The 21,215-nt window shown below is 40.4% G+C and overlaps 2 protein-coding genes and 1 pseudogene across 2 annotated transcripts; 1 reads left to right on the top strand and 2 right to left on the bottom strand.

The window, feature by feature from the left end:
- The first annotated feature begins 2,294 nt into the window (after positions 1-2,294).
- Positions 2,295-5,401, top strand: EMB175 (Pentatricopeptide repeat (PPR) superfamily protein). Its single transcript, XM_077361010.1, has one exon. It carries the CDS (start codon positions 2,523-2,525, stop codon positions 5,238-5,240), a length of 2,718 nt encoding a protein of 905 aa, XP_077217125.1. The 5' UTR covers positions 2,295-2,522; the 3' UTR covers positions 5,241-5,401.
- A 1,830-nt stretch (positions 5,402-7,231) lies between these two features.
- On the bottom strand, positions 7,232-9,878 carry LOC143851091 (uncharacterized). The gene is made up of 5 exons (XM_077360417.1): positions 9,795-9,878; positions 9,597-9,666; positions 9,398-9,518; positions 8,725-9,191; positions 7,232-7,739 (listed from the first exon to the last, which is right to left on the bottom strand). Exons 2-5 carry the CDS (start codon positions 9,629-9,631, stop codon positions 7,499-7,501), a joined length of 864 nt encoding a protein of 287 aa, XP_077216532.1. The 5' UTR covers positions 9,632-9,666; positions 9,795-9,878; the 3' UTR covers positions 7,232-7,498.
- Positions 9,879-17,482: 7,604 nt separating this feature from the next.
- On the bottom strand, positions 17,483-19,873 carry LOC143851542 (pentatricopeptide repeat-containing protein At3g62890 pseudogene; annotated as a pseudogene).
- Positions 19,874-21,215: the final 1,342 nt, after the last annotated feature.

Raw genomic sequence — 21,215 nt, forward strand, 5'->3', positions numbered from 1 at the left:
CAAACAAACAAAAGATGGGGGAGGAAATACGAGGTAGAACGGCTGTGTTAAGTTCTCTAGATCTTATTATGAAAAATAGAAGAGGGAACACGGCTGTGTTAAACAACCTTCGGACTGTTTTGGTTGCACAAAAGCCGGGCTTTTGTAGTGATTTTTACTTAAGTTTTCGGTGCTATGTCATCAAAAACTCCTGTTTGGTTGCCATTTAGAGGAATGAAATCCCTTAAAGACTACTAGGGATATCTCCTGGATGTTTCCCCCTTGCCTAGTGATGTGTCATGCCAGCAAAACCCCAAAAAACCACCATTGCTTGGATTTTCATGGGATTGATGCTCTCTCTGTCTATATTGGCAATGACACCCTCTACCACTACTCTACCACTATTCTATGAGGTTGACAACCAAACACTACTTACCACTATTCTATGAGGTAACTACGAGAAGACTCCAAGGCTTGTTTCCTCCCAGTTGACTACTTCCACCACTACTCTATGACGTAACTACCTACAACCAAAGAGAGCCCTGCTGTCTCTCACTTGATAAACTAAAATTCCATGGAAAAAAAATTCATGGCAACCAAACATGGCCTAGATTCTGTGTTTTCTGTTTGGAGTAATTGTTGGGTCTAAAATATGTGGCCCACTTAGATGAACAGTCTAGATCTTGATGTCATTCTATTTGGATGGCATACTTTTAATTTACCTAAAAATTGAACTTGTATTGTTGGCTAATAATTTCATTGACATTATAGCTATGTTTGACAATCATGAAAAAATATTCCATGAATTTCAATGATTCCCGCTAACTCAAGTCTCTCCCGCTCCCCCATCTGTGCCCCTCTCACACGATTGGGCCCGCTAATATTCCATGGAATAATTTTTCATGGTTGTCAAACATGACCTATAGCGATCAAGAAAAGGAAGCGTGCCCGTTGGCTTGAAAATCAATATAAATTATTTGTTTAGATTTTAGATTGATTTTCGAACAAAGGTTGGCAAGTTTTTTTTAGTCCGCTCTCGAAATATTTAGTTTTTAGATTGAATTTTGAGCAGATGTTAATATTTAGATTTTAGATTGATTTTCGAACAGATAGTGGCGCCCTTGCAGCTGATTTGGCAAAAAAAAAAAAAAATTTGGAAATTTTCTATGGAAAATTTTATTAGAATATTTTGTTCATAGAAAAAACTTTTCATTATTTTGAAAACTCATTTTCCATGAAAATTGTTTTCCAAAGTCAAATATTTCTTTACACTTCATGCTAGGGGTGGACATGGTTCCGGTTCGAACCGGGAAACCGAACCGAACAGGCACATTTGGTTCGGTTCGGTTCCAGCTATATATGATTCGGTTCCGGTTCGGAAAATTTGGAACCGGTGGAAATTCGGTTCGGTTCTGGGTTTGGGATCCCGGAACCGAGAACCTACCCTACTTACTTACTTAGGCATTTGATAAAATCACCCCTCCCCCATTTAATTCACCCCTCTTTAACGTGTTCCTTTGCCTTTAAAATTTTAATGGATATTAGGAATTGCCCAAATTTGTAGTTCATATATAATTTTTGCATTGCCCAAATTTGTCCCAGATTATCCCAAATTTGTGCCTGTTTGTAGTCCATATATAATTTTTGCATTGCCCAAATGTGTGCCTGATTATTCCAAATGCGTGCTTGTTTGTGTTTGTAGTTCATATATAAATAGGATTGATCCAAACCGAATAGATTATAAATACGATTAGGCAAAAAATCTACATTAGGTGAAGGTTGGGTAAACCCAAAACCGAACTGAACCGATTATATATGGTTCTGATTCGGTTCGGTTCCAAACTTATATGGTTCAGTTCTGGTTCCAATTTTAGGGAACCGATTATATATGGATCGGTTTTGGGTATGCCCCAAAACCGAACCGAACCGAACCATTTCCACCCCTACTTCATGGGTTGCATGGGTGTACCCACCATTTTACACCTCATGTTTTGACCGGTGGGATCCATCATCAACTCCGCCCAACCCATACATAGGATTGGGCTAACATTTTACAGTGAGTCTCACTATCTCGGGAAATTATATATTCGTCCCTTTCTCTCTTCCCCCGGGCCACCCCTCTGCAGTGTAAAAAAGAGCAGTCATAAATATACTTGGAAAGGGTGTCCCGGGAAAGAAAAGGGGGCGATCATATCACTTCTCCTACTCTCTTATGAGGTGGGGCCCACCATTTTTACATCCATATGAAACTGGATGTGAAAACACTATATCATTATCCAGAATGTTATAGGACTATTTGGGACAACCCAAAACACTGTAACATTATCCAGTAATGAAAGATGAATTCTTCAAATCCTAACCGTTCATCTGAGTAACCAAACCTAAACCCACAAAGCAAACAGTCCAGATCAACCAAGGCTGGGACCCACAACAACATAGTAAGCGCGCCATACCATACTACAATGCAGTCTACTCAACCCCTCCTCTGCAATCAAAAACCTCTTTCCTCTTAAACCCTTCAAAATGTAAACCAGAGATAGGCCATGGCCAGCTCCACCACCATTCTCATACCCTCATCCCTTCCTCCTCCTCCTCCTAAATTTCATCACCCCAAAAGAATTCTTCCCTTCCCTCAATCATCAAAACCACCATCCTTCTCTTTTCTTACTCTCTCACCACCCAAATCTCCCTCAAATCCTACTTTCCACCCCCCTTCTTCTTCTTCCTCCTCCTCCTCTGTCACACTACCCCCCCAGAATCACAATCATTACCTCCTCCATCCTCCCGACCCACCAGATTCCAACGAAGAAGATGCTCTCTCCGCCCGCTACCATTACCTCCTCCGCCTCGCCATCGATACCGACGACATTCAGCTCGGCCACGCAATTCACGCCTCTATCTCCAAAACCCACCAAGACAATACTCATCTCCACAATTCTCTCATCTCCATGTACCTCAAGCTCGGCTCCCTCACCAACGCCCGCAAAATTTTCAATTCCTTGTCTTCCCCTGATATCGTGTCCTTCTCCACCATGATCTCTGCTTATGCTAAATGCTTCCAAGAAGCTGAATCAATACGCCTTTTCTTCCGAATGAGGCATTGTTCTGGCATTGAGCCCAATGAATTCGCCTTGGTCGCGGTCTTGACCGCCTGTATTCGGACGCTGAATTCCCAATTGGGTTCTCAAATTCATGTATTGGCATTCAAATTGGGTTATATTCTCTGCGTTTATGTTTCAAATGCAATCATGGGTCTGTATGTCAAGTGTGGGCTTATCAATCCCGCCATCCAGCTGTTTGATGAAATGCCACAGAGAGATGTGGCATCGTGGAATACTGTTATTTCAGGTCTGGTGAAGGAATCGGATTGGGAACGAGCGTTTGAGTTGTTTAGGGAAATGCAGGTGAATGGATTTAGAGCTGATCCATTCTCTCTTTCGAGCCTTTTGATTGCGGCCGCAGAGGCACTCGCGCGGTCAAAAGGGAAGGAAGTTCATGCCCATGCTCTTCGAATTGGGTTCGAGTTGAACATAAGCGTGAACAATGCGCTTATTGGATTCTACACTAAATGTGGGAATGTCGAAGACGTGGTTGGTCTATTTCGAAGAATGTCGATAAGGGATGTTATCTCTTGGACTGGAATGGTTACTGGTTTTATGAAGTTTGGTTTGGTAGAATCAGCGGTTGAGGTCTTTAATCAGATGCCCGGAAGGAATTGTGTTTCATACAATGCTCTTTTAGCTGGTTTTTGTCTGAATGGTGAAGCTTCACGTGCATTGGAATTTTTTCGAGGAATGGTGGAAGATGGAGTGGAGTTGTCTGATTTCACTTTGACGAGTGTTGTCAATGCTTGTGGGATGCTATCCAAAATGGAAGAGAGTGAGCAAATTCATGCATTTGTGCTTAAGGTTGGGTTCGGATATAATGCTCGGATTGAAGCTGCGTTGTTGGATATGTGCACTAAGTGTGGGAGGATAGCCGATGCTGATAAAATGTTTAGCCGGTGGGTTCATGATAAGAGTCACTTGATTGCATGGACGTCTCTGATTTGTGGGTATGCTCGAAATGGTCAGCCCGATAAGGCGATGGCTCTCTTCTGTGCAATGCATATGGAAGAAGAACTGATTATGGATGAATTTGTATTAGCCACAATCCTTAGTGTCTTTGGAACCTTAGGGTTTGATAGGATGGGAAAGCAAATTCACTGTCATGTCGTTAAGTATGGTCTGTTATCTGATTTAGCTGTAGGGAATGCATCCATTAGCATGTATTCAAAATGTGGAAACATGGAGGATGCAATTAAGATTTTTAATCTCATGCCAGAACGCGATATTGTCTCATGGAACACCTTAATTGCTGGCCATCTTCTTCACAGACAGGGTGATAAAGCCTTGGATGTTTGGACGAAGATGGAGAATATGGGTCCAAAACCAGACCACATCACCTTCATTTCAATTCTTTCATCTTGTAGATATACTAAATCAAAGTCGGTCGATACTTGTCGTACCTTGTTTCACTCCATGAAAAGCAATTATGGAATTGAACCAACTTCAGAGCATTATGCTGCCATGGTCGATGTTTTGGGTTATTGGGGTTGCTTTAATGACGCAGAAGAGTTAATCAAAAACATGTGTTTCAAGCCCGATGCATTGGTTTGGCGGGCTTTACTTGATAGTTGTAGATTACGCTCAAATATGATCCTAGGAAGACAGGCAGCACAACATCTGCTCACTTTGGAACCACGAGATCCATCCATGTATGTGCTTGTATCAAATCTTTATTCTGCATCTGGGAGATGGCATTGTTCTGAAAGAGTTAGGGAAGACATGAGAGAGAAAGGGTGGCGTAAGCATCCAGCTCGGAGCTGGATAATTCATCAAGACAGGGTTCATTCATTCTACACAAGAGATAGATCACATTCGCAAGCTAAAGATATATTGAGTGGGTTGGAGATATTGATTGTGGAATGTCTGAAGGTTGGTTATGTTCCAGACACAAGCTTTGTTCTTCATGAAGTAGAGGAGTATCAGAAAAAGGATTTTTTGTTCTATCACAGTGCGAAATTGGCTGCCACTTATGGGCTTCTAATGACTGTGCCGGGGAGACCTGTGCGCGTGATGAAAAACATAAATCTCTGTGGTGATTGCCATACGTTCTTGAAGTGTGTTTCCTCCGTGACTGGGAGAGAGATATACGTGAGAGACTCCACAGGCTTTCATTATTTTAGGAGTGGTGAATGCTCATGTGGGGATTACTGGTGATTAAGTTGGCAGAAGACAGATTGTTAGGTAGAGCGTGGTAGTATTAGAAGTCCCAAAGCTCTTACTGGTGATTCTGATGAGTTTTGGATTGAGGAATATTTACTGTAAATTGTACACAACATCTCTTTTGTATTAATTGATCTGATTCTCAGTGACCTTTACCTCATTAATCTGTCATCCCCGACTCGGAGGGGAAGATATGGAAGCAATACTAGGGACCAGCAGGTGTCTGTGACACAAACGAAGCAGAAGTTAGAGCATTACTATTTGGAATCAAATGGTATGCCTCAAATTATCATCAACCCCTCGTCATTGAAGGCGATTCATCCAACACAATTGCGTGGTTGGAGAGCAAAGCAAAAGGATATTGTTCGTTCGATTGGCCCTACGATTGAACACGGTAGGCAATCGGCTAATGAAATGGCGGATAATCTTGCAAAGGCCGGTGTTCTTCTGGAGTCAATGTCAGTCACTTGTTCGACTGAAGGTGAAGAGATTGGCATCACCCTTGGTTAGATCAATTTTCTTGTTCTGATGTAGCCTTTGGGTTGGGTGCTACACTCCCTGGGGACATCTTGTCCAGTTGTCCCCCGTCTTTGTAACTTTTTTTTTTTGGGTAATAAAAGTCATCTTTCAAAAAAAAAACATAGAAGTGAGTGACATGGGTTTTGGATCGAAATTATCAAATGTGAGATATAAATGATGCAGAGTGGTCTCCTTTTCTCAAGGACTAATCATGAATGGTGCAGAGTAGGCCAACAAAGTTGAAGCTTTTTGCCGTTGATGAACCCACTGTAGGTCTAGACCTTGTCCAAGTTGGATCTGATATGCTCATCGATGAACTTCACTTGGGACTTGAGACTTGTTATTTGTAATGCTTTATGAGTAAAATATTTCAGTAGGGAAATGATATCACCACTGCAATGTTTTTATATTTGCGCGGTAATATCAAAACACTGTAGGGCGGATATCATTTCCCATTTCAAAAGGGGAAATTATATTTTCATCCCCGAAATTCTTCAGTCATTCCTCTCCTTCACATGTCTTGTTTGTCTAACAATGGCTTGGTTGGTAGTTGTTGTTGCCCCAATTAGTAATCTCTCTTGGTTAGTAGTAGTTGTTGCCCCAATTAGTAATCTCTCTCTCTCTCTCTCTCTCTCTCTCTCTCTCTCTCTCTCTCTCCTCTACTTCTTGCTGGGGTTTGCGGCCAGCTGATTGGAGATGGAAGAGGATTCTTCGAAGGTCTAGAGAACAAGGTAAAGGGCACTGGGGTCACGATTGACATCACCTTGGTCGTCGTCATGGGTGCAAAGGAGGCCAATGAAGGGGGAGCCCTTTTCACCATTGATGAACTCATCATTGGTCAAGATCTTCCCCATGCGTTTGATATTTCTATCACTTGACTTCACATGGGAGTTGAGAACTTGAGATTAATGCAGCGAGAGAGGGAGCCTGTGAGTTTTCTGTTTCAAAAAGAAAAAAAATAAGAGAGGAAGCCTGTGAGTTTTTGGATGATGGGATTGCCAGAAAGCATTTCATAAATAATGGCATGACTTGACTTGCTATTTTTTTAGGGCTTTGCGAACGGTGGGGAAATTATCTGCTTGTTCTTCTTCCATTTATAATTGTATTAAACTCATTTGGTTATTGTTTGACATTCAGATTGAGAGTATTATAGATTCCATCAATTTTAATCCGGCTCTAAATCTATAAACTTGTCAGATAACTTGGGAGATAAGTGGGGATCTTCGCACAACAATTAGCACAACTGCAAGAATCCGACTCCAGAAGATGAAGTTTCTGATACGGTTGAATTCACAGAGAACCCATTCCACAATTAAGCCCGTGCTCACAAGCTGTTTGGGCAAGATGATAGGAGGTGTGAGTTGAATATTGTGTGTGTGTGTGTGTGTGTGTGTGTGTGTGTGTGTGTGTGAGAGAGAGAGAGAGAGAGAGAGAGAGAGAGAGAGAGAGAGAGAGAGAGAGAGACGTACTTACAGACTCTCTCAGCATATATAAATATGATTAGGGTTACAGTATATGATAAAAGACCAGACTACCCATATGTAACTCAATAGACTACTAACATATGAAAATAGAGATTCCAAAATTTCATGGAAGTCTTCAGACTAAGACTTGTAACAGCTTGCATTGTGCAACCTTATCGTAAGTCGGAACAATGAATGTAAGTGCCTTGACATAGTGTACTAAAGATTTCACCCAGCTTTCTCCAAGCATGTTGCAGGGGAGGACACCTCTTAAACACCACAGAGTTCAAATGAGCGAGAACAAATAACAGCTCTTCTTCCCAGTGAGTTCTGCAGGTGCTCTTTGGCGTGTCGCAGAGCTACCAAAACATCATGGATGCTATCGTTTCTCCGTTGTTCGCGGGGCTCTGAGTCTGGCCAGATGCTTGCTGGAACTAAAGCTAGCTGATTATCCAAGTACTCCAATTGATCTCGTACTTGCTCCAGCTCTTCTCCACCTAGTGATGAATGTCTGTTTGAAGATAGAAAAAGAAATCAGCAGGATTCTGTAGTTGCCAACCCAATAACCAGAGAACAAGAAAAAGAAAGTAATATTTCAATCACTACATTGTATCCTTTTATTAAACATTCAACGCAGGATTGAAGAGTTAATTCCATGCTATCCTTGTCTGTGGGTGTGATGTGTGGAGGGAATTTGCAGGGTTTACACCAAACAGTTATTTTCTATATGTTTCCAATTGCCACTGATCTGTCCCAATCTTCTTCTTTTTCCATGATACACAGATTTGTCGTTCATTCACTGACAGCTTTGTGACTGAAAACTCAACAGAAATCTCTTCTCCAGAATGATGACATGGTTCTGATTCCTACCATTGGCATGTTCTTGGATAAGTTATTTTCTATGGTTTGCAGTCACCATAGATCGGCCACAAACATTTATTTGCAATATACAGATTTGTCATCGATTCACTAATCCATCAAACTGAAAACCCAATAGAAATCTCCTATTCTCCAGAAAAGGCAAAAAAAAAGACGGGTCTGATTCCCACCTGTGGTATTTTCTTCGATCGGATATTTTCTACAGTTTCCAATCACCATTGGTCTGTTACAACCATTTTTTTCCCCGGGACACATTTGCCATTAATCCAGTAAACCATGAAACTAAAGTAGTCCTCTTATTTCTCCAGGAAAACATGGGTCTGATTCCCAATTGAAGGGAGGATGAACTTGCTAATACAATACGATTAATAAAGAACTGGTTAAGTATGTTTCACTAATCCTAATTTGTACCCCTGATCAGGGTGAAACTGTCTAGTCTCCAATTCACATATCTTCTGAACTATTGCAAGTGAATCTTGACGCTGTTAATTGATATGGATGTGGGTTCATTTTTGTATTAGTCAGAGACTGCTCTCAACATTTTTCACAATGCAGAGAACTTACAATCATAAACAACAATTAAGATAGAAAGGATTTGCTATCATCTATAGACATACCTGAAAGGATCCGTCATCAATTCCTCGGAGCTAAGACTGTCTTTAAATTTGCTGGTTTCTTCCTCCTGATAAAGATCTTTACTGTTATGATAATGGGCAGTGCTCGCAGAACTTGAACTCTCTCCATAAGATAGCATTTGATGAATTGAATCATCAGTAATACTTGTTGAACTGTCAAGTCTGAAATCCTTTGAGATTAACATTTCTTTTGTCTCCTCCATCTCCCTTCCCACCTTACTTTTTCTGGGCTCTGCTGGTTGAGGATCAGTTTTTAGTTCTTCTGATTCTTGGGGGTCTGAGGAACATGTGGATGAACTAAGGGAGCCTTGATTTTCGGACAAATTTGATTGGCCCAAAACAGATGAAAGTTTCAGGGAATTGAGTTTTTTCATTGCGAATTTCAGTTTCTTTTCAGCTTTGTTCCTGGACTCAATCTCTATCTTTAGCTGTCTTTCTAGCTCTATAAGCTGTAAACCCATAAGAAATGACAAAAACATTAAAAAAACCAAGATCAACAGAAAATCACAGATCTGTTAATGAAGATTAGGCTATCTAATCTGTGATTTATTTTATTTTTAAAATAATGTTTATTTAACAGTAAAAGTTCATGAACAAGAGAAATATTAAAAACATCACCAAGAACATAAATTGTTTTTATGTGTTGGAAACAGACCTTTTCCCCAATGAGCTCTGCTTCTTCTTTTGTAGCCTTTGAAGTCACCCTCTCTGCAAGCAATCTTCCCCTCAAACAATCAATTGTCCTTGACCCATCTTCTCCTTCCATCATCTTATCTCTGTGAAAACACCAGACAAAAGAATTAAGAAAAAAAACCAAAAAAAAAAAAAAAAAAAAAACAAGAACAAGAACCCACCTCCACTTCTGATCTCCAAAGCCATCACTTTGCATTTTGCACTGGTACTAGAATGAAGCTTCTCTGCAATCTGATCACATTCAGAAAAACACAGTTCTCAAGCTATATATTGTAACACATTCCAAGGAAAATTCTTAGAAAGTAAATGACCCATATGTTTTTTGCCAAAAAAAAAAAAAAAGGTCCAGCTGTTCTTACAGTTTTTAGATCAGAGGTTCAATGGGATTTTCAAATATGGAGCATTGGAGGTGCTGAAAATAACAAAGATACTGCATTCTTTTTAGGGAGCCTTTGTCTTATCTTGGGCCCATATTCCTATTTCCTTATCAGCTGTAGGTAGTAACTTTTTTCTTACTAGGCCTCTGGACCTTTTTAAGTTTTAACTGTCTGTTAACTTCAAGAATTTTTAATAAACAAACCCAGTTTGTTACTCCTCTGGTCTGGATTACCAAATTAGATGCTCTGTGCTACTGTTGGCAAAACAAATGATGTAGCATACTTTTTTAACTCTCTAAATTTTTGGAAATGATGGGTGTAAATATCAACAAGGAGACTCGTATACTGAGTTATTCTTTTGATTGTCCGATCAATATCGAACGGTGATAGGAAGTGGGTCCCCACTAGTTTGGACTTTACAGTTGGATCGATCGATCTGTGATTGAGTCTGTGATGGGATTAATCTACGATGAACTTTTGCTCAATCACTTGTCTTCAAATTCTACTTGGTAACAGCAATTACTAATTAGAAGTATGATAATGGTTTAGGGAAGTGATATTTCCACCACATTTCCCAGCTTTTTCACCATGAAAAGACAAAGGAAGGGAGGTGAAAACTGAAAATGCTACTATTTTTCAAAAACAAAAATAGGGATTTGCTAGGGACCATTGCATTTCGCGGACCGTCTGTTGCATAAGAGAGCAGCCATATGAGATGAATGAAATGAATGAGACAAAATCTGAGCCAATGTGGGTGCTCTCTCTCATGCAACAGCCTGTCCGCGAAATGCCTTCTGAGATGGTCCCTAGCAAATCCCTTAAAAATATAAAATTGAAGAAAAATAAATAGAAAAAACAGATAATATCATGAATTTATGGGATGTTTTTGTGATAATTTTGTAATAAAAATAAAAATAAAGATATCTTGATAATTTTTCAGAATCTCAGGAAAAATTACCATTTTACTGGTTTATAATAAAATCACAAAGAGGGCTGTATTTCAAATTGAAAGAAAAATGCATGGGTCCCCTTCTAAATTTGAATTTCAAAACTTACAAACTACTGTTCGTATCTTTGTCTTCAGCTACTCTCTTTACTGCCAGCCTGGGTTTATTTAAGGAGAGATAACTTCTCTCTCTCCTCTTTAATGGTAGGTTCTTTTCTAACAGCCCAGTTTTAGGGTTCTGATATGAAAAGCTAAATCGAAGCACATTGAAAAAGTGACACGTTAATGTACTCTAAGGCACCGATCATTAATTGTGGGGCTACTATCGGATTGCTCCGACTATATACGGTCCCATGTGAACCGGGAGAGTCTACAATTTTACATGGTGAGTGCATGTGAAGTCCATCATTTTTCAGAAAGTACAGTGGGGCCCACTTCAAAGGATGATCTAAACTGTCCATTTGTTGGGCCACAACGTAAAATGGCTGTGCACTGTAGATCATCTCCACAGGATGATCATGCAAAGGTGGTACAGCCTTTTTAGTTTTTACGTTATGGCCCAACAAATGAACGGTTTGGATCATCCTTTGAAGTGGGCCCCACTGCACTTTCTGAAAAAAATATGGGAAATCAGGTGCAGTCACCATGTAAACTCTCGGGAATTAGTGTTCTTTTCCGGAAAATCGATGTCCGAATTGCTGATCAATGGGCATCCGAGCTTTTAAACAACGGTAAGAACACCCGTTTTGAATGAAGCAATAAGGACCGTACATCTAATTAGGGATAAGATAGGTGAAATGATCTTGTGGTGGCCCAATCAAACAAAAATAACCGTCCGATGCAATTGAGAATGCATCTATTTTTACAATCAGATTGGTCTGACAATATCATTCTTCATGAAAATTTGCTTCCAATCTAACTGGAGCTAACATGACTCACCACCATGGCTTGCGATCTCTATCGTACATGTGGCGTCCCTACTAGTTGATCCTGACCGTTGTTCAAGAGCTAGATCTTCCCTCCATGGCATGCCTGTTCAGGATGGGGATCAAGACAAAAGTGGGCCTAGATTGATGTCTACTAGATCAACGGCCTTGATTTTGTGCCATTCATATTTTACGGAATTTATTTAGGGAAATGATATCAGCACAACCATGTTTTGATATTTTCACTAACTCATCTTATCTTTTAGAATTTAAAGAGCTGTCAAAGGTTATTACAATTCCCAAAAAGCTTTCACAAGCAAGGTTTAAAATTTCGGTTTCGGACCTTGAAATTTTGAAATTTCGGTCTAAATCTGATACAAAAATCGAAACAAATATTTTATTCATTATTAAATTTCAGCCGAAATTACAGAAATTTCAGTAATTTCGGTCGAAATTTCTGTGAAATATTAAATTAATTAAAAAAAAAAACAGATTTTTTGGGTCAAATTTCGGAAAAACCAAAATTTCGGCCTAAATAAATGACCATTTCGGTTTTAGGTGGTTTCGGTGTCGGCTCCGAAATCCAAAATTTAAAACCATGTTCACAAGACAATTAAAACAGAAAAGACAAGCTGGGTTTGTACAATTATTAAAGGGCAATGAAAAATCTGCACCCTTGTAGGATGATTCGTACCCTTTGAAAGAGGGTATATGGGTGCGAATTATCCTACAGGGGGTGCCAATTTATCATTGCCTTATTAAAACACGGTTGCGCTTATATCATTTCTCTTTTTTTATTACAAACTTTTTTCATAGAGAGTAATTTTTTCGATATTTCACATTCAAAATAAAAAATTTCACTGCTTTCAAGGAAAAAAATGGTGTGTTTGGCAACCATGAAAAAATCACAAAATATTTGTTTATCCATGGTGAGGGATAAAGAGGACTGACGATAGAAATTTGAGAAGGCGGTAAAGTGAGGAGATCATGTGGTGGAGTTGAAAAACACAGTAAAAAATTCCCTTTGTTAAAATAGTTTTTTGTTTTCCTTAGGGGTGTCAACGGATCCACTTCGGGTCGGATCCACCTATGTCACAGTCATGATCCATTCAAATTCCTTATCGGTCGGGTTGAAGTCGGATTGTTCTTCGGATCCTACTTTCCACGTCATGATCACGATCCATTTTAATTCGGACCGTCCATCGGAGTGTCCTATTATGTCCCACTAAGCTAAGTAAACAATTTTTTTTAAAAAAAAGAGATAGAATGGCAGTCCACTAGTAGTGTGTCTCTATGCATTTTCTTCAACTAAATTAAAATTTTATCTATGTTTAATCTACGTGTATAATAATGCTTGTAAACTATAAAATAATCAAAATTACATACACAAATATAATGTATAACTATTATGAAAGAATATGATGCATAAAGAACAAAACCCCTCTCTCTTTTCCTTCATGAAAGTATGAAATGAAACGACTGAAATGAGTGAAATCGCATTCTCATCCGATTCATTAAGTGATAAGAGAGGTTTTGACCAAAATACCCTTCATAGAATGGTTAGCATTAACAAAATTTGGAGGGTATTTTTGTAAACCATTTCGAATCGTGACTATCCAATAGGCATCTGTGGCGTGCCCATACACAATCCAAAAATTTTCGGATCCCATATTTGATAATCCGAAATATGCCCATGGATCCTATTCATATGTTTAGATCCCGTTCATTAGTGTTCGGATTCGGATGATCCATCTGACCGTCTGGATCCATTGACACCCCTAGTTTTCCTTATCGATCCGTACTCTTCACATGCTCTTCTCACTCACCACACCTTGGAATCTTCCCCTCTTTCTCCCCCTCTCTCATTCTAGGTACACAAATCTTATACCCATATTTTTAATTATCATGCATACTATGCGTGGGGCCCACCATTTTACGCCTCACGTTTTGATTGCGTGAGGCCCAGCATTTTACACCCTTGGGTGGTTACCAACATCTCCACCCAAACCCATGAATACTGTAGGATCCACCATTGTACTCATGTTTTGATGGGATGGGCCCACCATCTCCACCATAAAGCATGCATAGTGTGAGGCTCACTATTTTACACCTCAAGTTTTGATGGCGTGAGGCCCAGCATTTTACCCCCTTGGTTGGGGCCACCATCTCTACCCAAACACCTGAATACTGTGGGGCCCACCATTTTACACCTCAAGTTTTGATGGCAGGTGGCCCAGCATTTTAAACCCTTGGGTGGGGCCACCATCTCTACCCAAACCCATGAATACTGTGGGACCCACCATTTTACTCATGTCTTGATGAGGTCGGTTCACCATCTCCACCCAAACTCATGCATTAGTGTGGGGCCCACCATATTATAGCCATGGATGGATGGGGTAACTGGTAAGGCAAATCATCACCCAAACCTATGCCCACCATCTCCACCCAAACTTGGGGTGCGGTCCACCACTCTACATTTTGCATAGCATGGGCAAGGAATACTAGTATTAGTTATAAGATCATCACTTTTCACATTATTTTTCCCTTAAAAAACTCTTTGAGACTAATTGAGCTGTGGTGGGGTGGGTCATGACAACATTATTAAAAGTATGCATATGCTGTTTCTCTTGTACAATAATATGGAGAAATAAAATTAGGTATTAGTGACTATTTCAAACAAAAAAAATTAGGTATTAGTGAACGGGGTGGGTTCAAGTTCAATAATGTGGCTTCACTTGCACTCCAACCCTAGAATTCACTCTAGGGTTTGTACTTGTGATTTGAGGAGTAGATTATGGATGGATTTACCAATTTGAGAGGGTTCTTAATTTTTTTAAAATCTCATCATAGTTCAAAAACCCGTCGGGAAGACTCAAGACTCGCTCGAGTCACCTCCACCTCATCATTAATTGATTTCACCCAGTGGGTTTTGCTGAGTCAGACGAACTGAGTGGAATGGGCCCAGTCCAGAAAATTAGGTGTGGGTTGAGTTAAGGGGACCCTATTTTCTTTGGGGTTTTGCTAAGGAGTGCCCTAAGGGCACTAGTTAAGCTTCATTTAATTGCCCTTGGGATCTTGAATTTACACATACTTAGACGAAAAAAATCTCAAAACATGTGTAACAGTCTAAAAGTATGTGTAAATTCAAGTTCCCTAGGGCAATTAATTTATGCTTAACAAGTGCCCTAAGGGCCAAAACCCTTTTCTTTGAAGTTTAAGGAGGTGATGTGATCAAGTGGGGCCAATTTCTATTATAATTTGATCTTGATTGGATGGTGATGATTGTATACAGCTGGGTGAAATATGTTATTATCATGCCCTTGATTCAATAATCAATAATGACACCACAGCGTTTACACTTTTCTGAGTAGCTTTTAAAGGTTGTTACAATTCCCAAAATGCACTCAACAAGTAATTTAAAAAGTACAAAGTAGAATACCATTAGGGCCTGTTTGGATACTTCTCATTTTGTATTTGGATTTGGATTTGAGTTTTGAATACAAATTGAATAGATCCAGCAGCTCATGTAGAGTAGAGGGAGACGGAGAGGGAAGAAGGGGGTACTTCCTAGTGGAGGGGAGAGGCTGATGAGCAAAGACGGTGAAGGAAACTGTCAGCTCTGTGGATTTCTAATTTCTTATTTCCACAGCAAATTTAGAAATCTGATTTTTTTTTCACTATCAGCTGCTGAATTGAAAATCCAAGAATTTGATCCGATCCAAATTACAATGGAAAAAGGGCTGCAAATGTGAGAAATCCAAATCAAAATCTTCTCGGCATCGAAACAGGCCTATATTGAGACAAGGAAGTGGGAATATCATTTCCCTTTCAATTCTGTGCTAGAAAAGCGTACTTGCAATAGTCTTTTGCGGGTGGAGTCATTAGTGGCAGTCCTCGGTCTAACTGATCCATTGACGGTGAAACATAAGATTGAGTGGAGTTGCCCAAGAATCAATAACTCAATTTTCTTTTCAACTTACCATGTTTGGCCAACGTGAAAAAATATTCCATGGCAGTGAGGCCCACAAATATTCTATGAAATAATGTTTCAAGTTCCAAAGAAGGACCTAGGGGTCGTTTGGATCTAGATAAAAAAATTATATGGGAAGATAATTTTCATAAAAAAATTTCAAAGGTCCACTAGGATGAAAATTGTCTTTGATAGTGGGAAAAATTCTCAACTCAAAAAATAAGGTTTGTTTGGATCTAAACCAAACATACCATATCTAATCAAAAGCCCATGGATGGATCAGGGTATCCTTTGTACCTGACAATAAATGCATATCTTGAAAGGTATTGGGGTAAAAATTGGCACCCATTGGCACCCACTCAGAGGTCGACACGAAGTTCTAAGAAAGCCAACCAATCAGGAGAACCTCACATAAGCAACTTTTAATTGGTTGGGGACTCTTGGATTTCCTCTCCTCGATCTTTCTTTTTATAAGACAGCTGTGCGGCTCAGAATGTTGGGCCACCAAAAAACAGCATGTGCATAAGATGAGTATAGCAGAGATGCAAATGCTTAGATGGATGTGCGGCCACACAATGTTAGATAGAATTAAAAATGAAGATACCCGTAAAAAGGTAGGCGCAGACCGAAAACAACTTGGGTAGAAACAGTGAGGAAAGACTTGATGGCTAAGAACATAACCAATGATGGGAGAGAATGGAAGAAAATGATCCATGTAGACGGACCCAACTAGTGTCAGGATTTGGTCAATTTGAGCCAGTTAGATTCTTTCACCTTCTTCATGAAAATTTTCTAAAGGATTCATTAGTCGACCTCAACTAGTTTGGGACAAAGGCTTAGTTGAGTTGAGTTGAGTGCTAACTCCATCTCCTCGTTTCCATTTTTTTTAAAACCTTAAAACATTGGATTTCAACCTTGATGATCAATCTAATTGCCCCCTACCAATCTATATCTTCAATGGAAGCTACCTCTGCGCACTTGCACTTTGCAAGGATGTGACAAACTTCTCAAAGTGTTGCTCTGGTTATGTCCATGAAGTTTGATAGCATATAACCAACCACGTAGAACTTCCATTTTGTAAGGGCCTTCAGATACTCTTAGGCCCTGTTCGTTTAAGATTATGACAACAGATTGTGAGTGCCAAACCGATTAATGGACTCAAAACTACGTTTAAATTTGTGTCCAATAATTGGTTTAGCACTCACAATAGGTTGTCATAATCTAAAACAAACAGGGCTTTACAGTACTGTTCTGATGGGATTGTTGCTGATTCGTTTGGCATGGATCTGGCTGTGACTTTGCGGCCATTTATTGCCTTTTGACTTGCAGTTCTTGTTCAAAATAGACAGCAACTTGGACCGCATCTCCACCATAGCGCTTCTTTTTGTGACTCCATTAGTAACTTCTTAGTTTAGCATCACATTCTTAGCACCTTAACATGTGGGTTTTCTTGCATGGGCACATATAATTTGCATCCAAACATCTGAACTTCCATACTTTGTTAGCCTCTTCATAGAGACACGTTGAGTTGAAGCAAATTTCGCTTCCAGAAAATGATCAAGCGTATGTGCATCAGTTTATGATGTACTTCTATCCGAAACTCTGGCTTTTTCCTAAAGAAGATCATGCTTCTGCACTCTCCTCCATGACTTAATTCTCCTCTTTGCTCCTTGCCCTGCCATAATATTTACTTTAGGTAAGCTTTAAGCTGCCATAGTTCGATGTATCTCTCCCTAACTGTAAGTTGCCTCACATGGACCCTATCTTTAACCAGAACCTTGATTCTATAGTATTTTTGTAATGTTTATCATTGATTGATGGATGATCATACAGAGAACTCGCACCTCCATATAAGTCACAAATCGCACTCATGGTGATATATCTACTGACTTAATCTGCAATAATTTTGGCACATAACCATCATTACCAGTATCTTTCAAAAAAAATAACCATCATTACCAGTAGTCATTACACGAACACCTGCCATCCTTAAAGTGGTGGAATCGGCTACGATCTCTGACAGTGATTTCCCGATTGTAAGCTCTAGAGATTAATTTTATTGCAGAGTGGCAGTCCCTGCACACACGGAGATTCTTCACAACTCGAATAGATTTCCCTGCGCTTGTGTTCAAAAGCCCAAAAGCAATGGCTAACTTCTCGCTGTGAAATGAAAGATTTTGGGTTTTCTCCTCTTCATCCAAATCGAACAACACAACCGATGTATCTGGGACATAACCAGCAGATTGCAACTTCTCAGAAATTTCTTCAAGTTTAGTGTAAATCTCCTGTGTCTGTGGATGGGTCTTGTCACCTACAACAAACTCATGAACTGTGTTATCTAGCTCTATTGAACTGCACCCAGGAATTTTCTCTATGCCCCTTGACTTCATCAAGTTCCTAATTTCAGTCACATCCTTCCATCGCCCAAAGCAAGCATACATGTTTGAAAGCAACACGTAGTAGCCCGGATTCTGAGGCTCCATCTCCACCAGTTTCTCTAACACCCATTCTCCTTGCCGGAAATTATTGCACATCCTACAAGCACTTAGTAATGATCCCAAGATTATTGAATTGGGCTCAACAGGCATTCGATCTATTAGCTCTAGAGCCTCATCCAATTGGCGTGCACGCCCTAAAACATCCACCATACATCCGTAATGCTCGATTTTGGGCTGGATTCTATAGACCTTCTGCATTCTTTCAACGTAAACCCATGCTCGATCGACAAACCCCACATGCCCACAAGCGCTTAACAGCCCCACAAAGGTTATATCATCAGGCATTACTCCCTTGTTCTCCATCTCCACAAACAGCTCGATTGCTTCTTCACCCCGGCCATGGATTGCCAATCCAGAGATCATCGTGTTCCAAGACACCACACTTCGCTCCCTCATATTTTCAAACACACCCAATGCCTTATCAATACTACCACTCTTCGCATACATGTCAATGAGAGCATTGCACACCGAAACATTACAACCAAATCCATTCTTATCCGCATAAAAATGAACCCATTCGCCCAATTCTAACGCACCCAATTGAGCACAAGCCGGTAACACCGTGACCAATGTGATCTCGTCCGGCCTCACTCCTGCATTTTGCATTCTTCTAAAGAGCGCCAACGCATCTAAAGGTCTCGAACCCTTCACATACCCCGCGATCATCGCATTCCAAGTCGGTGGAGTTTTCCTCACTGCCATTCCATCAAACAATCTCCCTGCAATGTCAAACTCCCCTACCCTCGCATACCCACAAACCATAACATTCCAAGACTGCTCATCCTTATCAGGCATTTCATCAAACAGTTGGCGGGCATTCTCAATCAAGCCCCAATTTGCATAACCAGCGATCATGGCATTCCATGTGGCAGCCGTCCTATACTTCATCCGATCAAACAAACACCTTCCCAGCTCCACATCCCCTCCATTTGAGTACATGTTAACCAATGCAGTACAAATGTAAACATCTGAATCAGGCACGCCGAAAACCAGAGCTTGCGCGTGAATTGAACGGCCGAGATATGTATTCGTGAGTGAAGAATCAGTGGAAGCTTTGATGAGGAAGGTGAATGTGTAATTATTTGGTTGAATTCCTCGAAATCTCATCTGGGTGTAGAGGGATATGGCTTGTTTTGGGGCATTAGAGCGAGCGTAACAACGTAGCATGGTGTTCCACATGAATATGGAGAGTGTTTCTTCTTCTTTTTCTTCATCGAGCAGTTGTTTGAAAACCAGAGTAGCATAGTGTAAGCGGGCTGAGATTGAAGGGGTTTCGGTATAGAAGAGAAAGAGTTTGGAATAGAGGTGTTGATGGAGGTTGTTTCGTAGAATTGAAGCGTGAATTTGTTTACCTTGTTTGAGGGACTTGGAAGATTGTAGGGCAGAAGCTAGGAGGTTGTGAAGGAGGTCTGGGTCATGAGTTGGGATGGGGAAAGAGATGGGAACTGTTGCCATGAGTGTTTAGAACGATTGTGTGTTGTCTATCAATCCGTTCATATATCTCAGACCCTACTTCCTGAGTGGATCACAATCCATTTCGAATTAAAGGTCCTACTTACATTTGTGCATAGTTACTAGTTAGGGTCAGGGTTAAGTGAGGAACGAGAGAGAAATTAGAGAGGGGGGTCCAGATTTTTAGAGTGGCCATATAAACAGTTCATTTGGTGGGCCTCCATAGGATGATCCTAGCCCTTTGATCTAGAGGGACTGCACATTATGAGAACCTCTAAAAACCAGAGGGTTAGGATTAGGGCTGCAACTCGGGTCGGGCGGGTCGGGTTTTGGAGAACCCAACCCTACCCGAGAAATATCTCAGGTCGGGTCGGGTCGGGTTTTTTTTCGGAAAACCCACGATTCCCAAACCCGGCCCTACCCATGATAAATCTCGAGTCGGTTCGGGTCGGGTCGGGTTTTTTCACGTTGACGCAAATTTTTAAGAAAAATTCTTGTTTGGCAAGGCAACTCAACTCATAGAAGCAGAAATTACACTCACATTACACTTGAATCAAACAATGATGTAATTACACTCACATCACACTTGAATCAAACAATGCTGTAATCAAACAATGTTGTAATTACAATCAAACAATGTTGAATCAAACACTTGAATCAACTCAACTAATAGAAGCAGAAATTACACTCACATACAGTAGCAGTGGGTGCGTGGGTTTTCACTTTTAACTTTGGGATAATTACATTTACACCCCCTCTAGTTTCTGACACATCCACTTCCACCCCTATAGTTTAAAACGTGACAAATACACCCCTGTAGTTTCAATTTGTTTAAGGTTTGCCCCTTCAGCTGAAGGTTCGTCCATAGATTGAAGGGTTAGGATGATCCGATGGAGCTGATTTTTTGGGCACACCATATCTATGTCAAGACCCATCAAATGAACGCTTTGGATCATCCAAATAATGTGGGCCCCTACCCGAATCCAAACACTACCAAAAAATCATCCAAATAATGTGGGCCCACATTGTTTGGATGATCCAAAGCGTTCATTTGATGGGTCCTGACATAGTTAGGGTGTGCCGAAAAATCAGCTCCATCGGATCATCCTAACCCTTCAATCTATGGACGAACCTTCAGCTGAGGGGGCCTACCTTAAACAAATTGAAACTACAAGGGTGTATTTGTCACGTTTTAACTACAAGGGTGTATTTGTCACGTTTTAAACTATAGGGGTGGAAGTGGATGTGTCAGAAACTAGAGGGGGTGTAAATGTAATTATCCCTTTAACTTTTAACTAACAATAGAAAAAAATGTACATACTATAACTTATGTAACTCGGGTCGGGTCGGGCCCCTTCAAACCCGGCTCGACCCGAGATTCATGCGGGCTTTTGAATGCTGAACCCGGCTCGACCCGAAACCCATGAAACCTGAACCCGACCCAGGCTATTTTCGGGTCGGGTCGATGCGGGTCGGGTTTTACCCGGCTCGAGTTGCAGCCCTAGTTAGGATACCTTATGGGAAGAAAAGGAGGTGTCTGATCATTTTATATGCTTTCATAAGTCTTAAGGGTATGTTTGGATGGAAGTAAGGCGGGATAGGGTATGTTGG

Source organism: Tasmannia lanceolata, unplaced genomic scaffold (assembly GCF_043159265.1).
Source record: "Tasmannia lanceolata isolate RefF3 unplaced genomic scaffold, GAP_Taslan_0.1 ptg000018l, whole genome shotgun sequence".
Classification (NCBI taxonomy): Eukaryota; Viridiplantae; Streptophyta; class Magnoliopsida; order Canellales; family Winteraceae; genus Tasmannia; species Tasmannia lanceolata.